Source organism: Panthera pardus, unplaced genomic scaffold (assembly GCF_024362965.1).
Source record: "Panthera pardus isolate Hobbes unplaced genomic scaffold, ASM2436296v1 HiC_scaffold_16, whole genome shotgun sequence".
In the NCBI taxonomy this organism is placed as follows: Eukaryota; Metazoa; Chordata; class Mammalia; order Carnivora; family Felidae; genus Panthera; species Panthera pardus.
The window spans coordinates 4,521,816-4,528,840 of NW_026526721.1; the positions used below are offsets into that span (position 1 = coordinate 4,521,816).

The following is a 7,025-nucleotide window of genomic DNA, read 5'->3' on the forward strand; positions in this document are numbered from 1 at the left end:
ATCGGCGCCCGCAGATTCTCGGGGTCTCGGGCCGGCCCCGGCCCCTTCACTTACGCTGCAGAAGACGGCAGTCCCAGAGTTCACGCTAAGCCAGGCTGGAGGCAGGTGGCTCTCAGGGCTCGCCCTACCCCTCCAACCCGGGGCGGGGGGGGGGCCCTGAAGAAGGCAATTCTGAGCCCGTAAGAACACACCTTCTTTGGTGGGACTTCTTCAACGTGAAGTAGGACGAGGAAGCTGTCTGTCCCTAGCAGCCTCGCCGACACGAACCCAAACCCCCGTCACCCTGGAGGCAGCCACACCTGCCCCTCTTGTCCCCGGTGGGGGCCGAGCAGGCTGGCGTGGCTGAGCCCTATTCATCCTACTCGGGACTTGGCTGCTGTGTGGCTCCAGGCTCAGCCGGCCTCAGCGTCCACAGTTGTCGCTGTCCTGTTGACTGGGGCTTGGGGGCAGAGAGACTGGCAGGTATGACACCCGAACACCACAGTAGGTTTGGAAGGTAACCTGCCTTGTAAGGTTCGCACACCAACGCCCTACTTCTGCGGAGTTAGGACAACCACCACCGAGCAGCTGCCCCACTGGCGAAGGGCGGCGCTGGCTTAACTCACTTCACGCATTCAATCTGAAACTGTCCTTCCTGTGAACTTTCTGCCTGGGACAGACCCAGGGCCGGACTGAAGTAGCCAGGAAAATGTCGCTTCCAAGAACGTTGCCAAATCCTTAGCTCACAAAATCCAGAGCAACACGGTTCTGAGTGACCGCAGGTGACCTTCTCTCATAACCACACACATCTATATAAATACAAATCTGGTGCCGTGTCAGAGCCTTGTGTGAAAGGACCACATGATTCGTGCAATGACTCATAGGGCTATGTGTGAAAAAGGTGTAGGGAGGGGAAAGCAATCTGAGAGTATTCAGCATTTTCCATCAAGTAACCGGCAAAATATTGTAAGAATACAATACAGAAATAATGGGGGGAAAAATCTTCCCAAATAGCTATCATGAAAGCCAGTGTCCTGGGGGAGATGTTTGCTCCCCCCACAAAAAGAGACGTGTATTTCCACCCATGTATCCTACCATCCACACGAGTTACCAAAAGCCATGTTGTTCATAAACAACCAGTTTTATAGAGAACGTGACGATTCCACACAGTAAAGAAAAATCTTCAAATCCGTCTTTCCAGACTTTGGGTCCGGAGCTGCGAAGGTGGCCTTTAGAACTCTCTGGAGTTGTGACCACACAGCTGGAAAGCTAGTGCCAGAAGGAAAGAGGGTCCTTGACCCCCTCCCAGCAGACAAGCTGTCCCCCAGGGAGGGGAGGGGGCTGCTAAAGAGGCCAAGAGATCTTTCCACTTCTGAACTTCCCCTTTTTGGGCAAGGTCTGCAGACCGGCTCCAGGAAGAATCGGATCCCTCAGATTATAGGAAGGAAACAGCAAAACCAATCAGAAAGGAGGCAGGTGGGGCAGGTTAACGCAGGAACCCAGGGCGCCCTGTAAAGCCAGGCAGCCAGGCAAGTGACTGTGGACAGAGGCCACGGTCAGGAAGGCCGGCTTCGGGAGACCAAATGACTGGTGGGATGACCGTTTTGTTTTTCTTTCCCTTTTCCTATTTCTCCCGGGCTTTCTGCGGGTCTCAAGTCGTTTGGTATTTGGAGAAAATAACAAGGGCCTTATAGAGAGTTGCTACCAGAATTGTTACAGTCAGTGACACGGGTCACTCCCTGTTAGTCCCTCCCCATGTCCCGCCCACCCACATCCCCCAGGGACTTAAAAAGGCTGCCTCCCGGTGGCGCCTAGGTGGCTCAGTCCATTAAGCGGCTGGCTTCAGCTCACGTCATGATCTTGCGGTTTGGGAGTGAGTTCGAGCCCTGCGTCAGGCTCTGTGCTGACAGCCTGGAGGCTGCAGCCTGCTTTGGATTCTAGTCTCTCTCTCTCTCTCTCTCTCTCGCTCTCGCTCTCGCTCTGCCCCTCCCCTGGAACCTGCTTCAGACTCAGTGTCTGCCCCTCCCCTGCTCTCCGTCTTTGCCTCTCAAAAATAAATATTAAAAAAAATTTTTTTTTTTACGGCTGCCTCACTGTCCTCTCCACTTTCCATAATTTGCTGGGCTGGTCAGTTTGACCTGTGGCTAATGACCCCTGATTCCAGCCACAGGACCACCAGGTGGAGCCCACAAGTGCCTCTAGCCGGCAACTGCCCGCCCCCCTTGCTGGCGCCTGAGGTCCTGGACATCCCGGCCGGCACACGCCCTTCCCCGGGACCGAGCCTCCGTCCTCCGGGAGCTCGTTGGGTCCGGCTGTGCCTGCGCTCACCTGAGACCTACTTTCCAGGCAAAGCGTCAGACTCCCGGAGCCGGGAAACGGTGTAGGTCTTACCTGCGCCGGGAACCCCGGCCAACTGGCCCCTGTTGGATTCGCTTTCCGCATTTCAGATCCCGGGGCTACGAGGAGACCCGGCCCCAGCGCCGGCCCCGCCCTCGGGCTCGGCCGCGGCAGGCACCGGGAGGGGTCCCGCCTAGGCGAGGGGGCGGGTCTCCCGGCCGAGGTCCCCTCTTCCTCCTGCGGTGGACGCAGCACTCACCGGTCGTCCCCGGGCGCATCTTCCAGGTGCGGCTCCCTGGGGACCCGAGGGACCTCGCTGGGACCGTGTGGCGAGGAAGGCACCGAGACGCGCCCTCGAAGCGCACAGCGGCGGGGAAGGAGAGCAAGGGGCGGGCGCAGGGGCCGAGACGGAAGTGCGGGCCGGTGCGGGCCGGGCGGGTGCTGGGCCGGCAGGTGCCTGCAGATCCGGCAGGTGCGGGCCGGCAGGTGCGCGGGGCGGCGCCCACGAGCTCCAGGCCGGCAGCCCGGGCAGGATGCTCCCTCCGCCCCGCCGACAGGGGGCCAGGAGTAACGAGCAGGGTTTGTTCCTGAGGCAGGACACTGGGTCCCGGAACGGTTCGCGGCCTCAGCTCCCAATATAATGTCTCACAAGAGGAAACAGCTACAAAGACAAGCATGTCCTGAGCCTCTGAATCGTCAAAGCCGAGTGCTAGCAGGGTCCAGGCTAGCGGTCAACAGCCCCTGGGCCAAAGTCATGAGGCTCCTTGCTTCATCCAGAACGTTCCCGCCGCCCACCACAGTCCTCCACCTCGTGTCCTTTTTTAACCTCAGGGCCTGACTGGGGAAATGTGGCAGGGACAGTGCCCCCGGGCGCCATCGGTCAGGGTCACGGGTTTGCAAGCCCTTTTGTTCACAGGGAGGCCCGGGGCAGCCAGGGCCGCAGTCCGGCAGGTGTTCGAAGAAAGCTTCCCAGAAGACGCCCCAGCTCCTAATAGGAAGAGTCTCTCTCTGTGTAGACTCACATTCCAGACACCCATCGGGTTTTTACAGCTCTTTGGAACACACCGTAGTCATCGTGGCCTCAGACTGCCAAGGGCAAGTTAAGGCTCCAAGGGCAGTTGGTCACCTTCGCAGAGCAAGAGTGTTCCAGGTGGACAGGTCTTTGCAAAAAACCCACTCCCACCCCCCGCGTCCGCGGCCCCCACAGTTCTGCTGGTCCCTGTTTCTCTTCTCCGGAAAAGCCCAGAGGCCTCGACGGTGCAACACAAAGTCCCCTCACCTAGTCCCGGGATACGCATCGACCTGTGGGCTGTCAAAAGGGACTTGACCGTGACCCTTCTCCATCGTGGTCTTTGTCTCCTGAGGAGCTGCTGCGTGGCCCCATCCAGGGAGCCTGGGGACACATGTCCTGTGGACAGTTTGGCTTGAGTCCTCCAGGTCACCCCCTCCCCCAATGGTTCCCCACATCGGGGTGATCCGAAGACGGGGTCTCCCAGCTCCAGGGCTTGAGAACTGTACCACAGCTTCAGCATGGCACATTTCCCTTGGGATGCCGCTTCGGGGCTGCTCTCCAGCTGCTCCTAAGTTACATTGAGCAAGCGCATCGATTCATTAAAGTGGATGTTGGGGGGCGCCGGGACGGCTCAGCCAGTTGAGCATCTGACTCCTGATATCGGCTCAGGTCGTGATCTCACGGTCGTGCTGCCAAGCCCCCCGTCCGGCTCCACGCTGAGCATGGAGACTGCTCTAGATTCTCTCTCTCTGCTCCTCCTGCCCTGTTCATGCGTGCACACACACATGCTCTCTCTCTAAATAAAAAAATAAAATAAATAAAAATAAAAATAAAATATAAAAATAAAAATAAATAAAAATAAAAATAAAATAAAATAATTTAAAAAAATTTTTTTAATAAAGTGGATATTGGTTTCATTGACCAAGAGTCTCAACTTTTTGTCTTTGGCTCACCTGATTTCGGAGATTGAGCGTTTATGTCCTGTTGTTTCCTTTCTTTTTTTTTTTTTTAATGTGGTAAAAAAATACATAATATAAAACCTACTATCTTTTACCACATTTAAAATTTTACATTTTAAGTGTACAGCTCAGTAGTGTTCAGTATATTCACATTGTCGTGCAACAGATCTCAGGACATTTTGCAAAACTGAGACTCTGTCTCCGTTAATATCAGCTCCCCTCCTCCCACCCCCCGGCTCTTGGCAACCGCCATTCTACTTTCTTTTTCTATGAAGTCATCTCCTTTAGATACTTCACAGAAGTGGAGCCTCCACCATTTGTCTTTTTATGACTAGCTTATTTCACTTAGTATGACGTCCTCAAGGGGCATCCGTGTTGTGGCACGCGACAGGATTTCATGCTTTCTTAAGGCTGAATAATACTCCGTCGTGCATGCGTTCCACATTTTGTTCATCCATTTATTTGTTGATGAACACTTGGGTTATTTCCACCTCGTGACCACCGTGAGTAACGCTGCTATGAACATAGCAGATGGATGCACATCTCTTCGAGACCCTGCTTTCAATTATTTTTGGGTACACACCCTGAAATGAGATTGCTGGATCCTATGGCAATTGTATTTTTAAGTTTTTAAGGAACCACCGTGCAGTTCCCCTCGGTGGCTACACCATCTTATATTCCTAATATAAAGTATTGGTGTGCACGTATTCCAATTTGTCCACATCCTCACCAACACATGTTTTGTTTTGCTTTTAAATTTTTTAAATAGTAGCCATAAGGGCTATGGGCTGGTATCTCACTGTGGTTTGATTTGCATGAGTCTCTAATGATGAGTGATACGGAGCATCTTTTCGTATGCTTTTTGGCCATCTGCATATCATCCTTGGAGAAATGTCTGTTCAAGTTCTTCGCACATTTTGTAGTCTGATTTTGTTGTTGTTGCTGCTGAGCTGTAGGGGTTCTTGAAATATTCTGGATATTAATTCCTTATCCGATGTACTGTTTGCAAATATATCCCCTGATTCAGCAGGTTTCTTTTCTGCTGTGTTGATTGTGTCCTACGATGCACAGTTGATAAGTTTGATACAGTCTCCTCTATTTTTGTTGTTCTTGCCTGTGCTTTCAGTGTCACGTCCGAGAAATCATTGCCAAAGCCAGTGTTGTGAAGTTTTTCTCCTGTGTTTCTTCTAGGGGTTTTACTGTTTTAGGACCTACATTAAGGTCCTTGATCCATTTTGAGTTAGTTTTCGTATGTGATGTTAGGGAAGGGCCTCACGACATTCTTTTGATGTGGATGTCCACTTTTCCCAATACCATTTGTTGAAGAGACTGTCCTTTCCCTATTGAATGGTCTTGGCATCCTTGTCCAAGATCATATGACCATATATGCAAGGGTCTCTTTTTGGGTTCTCTGGTACATTCCATTGATGTATACAGAATCTTTCTTTATGCCAGTACCACGTTTTTGATTACTGTAGCTTTATAATAAGTTTTGAAATCAGGAAGTGTGAGCCTTCCAACTTTTTCTTTTTCAAGATTGTTTTGGATATTCAGAGCCCCCTCGGATTCCACTGGAATTTTTGGTTGGATTTTTCTATTTCCATAAAAAAAAAGCCACAAAACATCATTGCGATATTGATAGGGCTTTCATTGACCCTGTAGACTGTTTTGGGTGGTAATGATAGCTTAATGATAATAAACCTTCCAATCTGTGGACACCAGGTGTCTTTTCATTTATTGGTAACTTCCTTCCTTTCTTTCAGCTGCGTTTTCTAGTTTTTAGTGTATAAGTTTTTCTGCTTCCTTGGTTAAGTTAGGGTTTGTTTTCATTTTGCTCTAATCATCTGCATTAGACCCTGTTCCCCATTCTCAGCCGGTCTGTAACAAACATGTCTAATCAATTCTCCCTAGCAGCTCCCATTATTTGAGAAAAAAAAATGATATAATTTCCATTTCTGCTGATCTATACTAAGGAATTTTTTTTCTTTTATAAAAAGTAAACGCTATGTATACTAACAGTGAAAAACGTAAAAAAAAAAAATCTATGAGGCTAATAAAAGGCGGGATGACTATTTAAATAAATTACTATTACCCACTTGGAACTCAACTCAGGAACTTAAAATGATTGGTATCAAGATTATATATTACTTGTAATATACATGGAAAATATACATGAAATTTACTTTAAGTGAAAAAGCAGGAACAAAAGCAGACATTTATGCCTATAAGAAGACTAGACGGAAACACAGAAAAGCAAAAAACCTGTGGTATTTGCCTGTGCGTACTATAAAGCCACATTACCTAAAAAAAATTTAAATAAATAAGCACTACAAGATATGGAAGCAACCTAAGCGTCCATCGATAGAGAGATGGGTAAAGATCTGCTGTAGATATATAATGGGATATTACTCAGCTATAAAAAAGAATGAAACCTTGCCCTTTGTGACAACATGGATAGACTTGGAGAGTATAACGCTAAGTGAAGCAAGTCAGACAGAGAAAGACAAATACGACATAATCTCACTTCTATGTGGAATCCAAAAAACCTACCAACCAACCAACCAACCAACCAACAAAAACCAGAAACAGACTCATGAATACAGAGAACTGGTGGGTGCCAGAGGAGAGGGAGCTGGGGGGATGGGTGAAACAGGTGACGGGGACGAAGAGGCACAAACTTCTGCTTGTAAAATAAGTAAGTCCCAGGGCTGAAAGGTACAGTACAATATTGGAATGCC

At 49.8% G+C, this 7,025-nt stretch overlaps 1 protein-coding gene across 2 annotated transcripts in view; it reads right to left on the bottom strand.

Moving 5' to 3' along the window:
* The window catches only part of FAM3B (FAM3 metabolism regulating signaling molecule B), a 41,489-nt gene extending 38,635 nt beyond the window's left edge, over positions 1 to 2,854 (bottom strand). For both annotated transcript variants that reach the window (XM_019420394.2, XM_019420393.2), the window contains exon 1: positions 2,576 to 2,854. In XM_019420394.2, coding sequence (XP_019275939.2) covers positions 2,576 to 2,594 — 19 coding nt within the window. In that variant the 5' untranslated portion in view covers positions 2,595 to 2,854. The remainder of the gene's footprint in view (positions 1 to 2,575) is intronic.
* Positions 2,855 to 7,025: the final 4,171 nt, after the last annotated feature.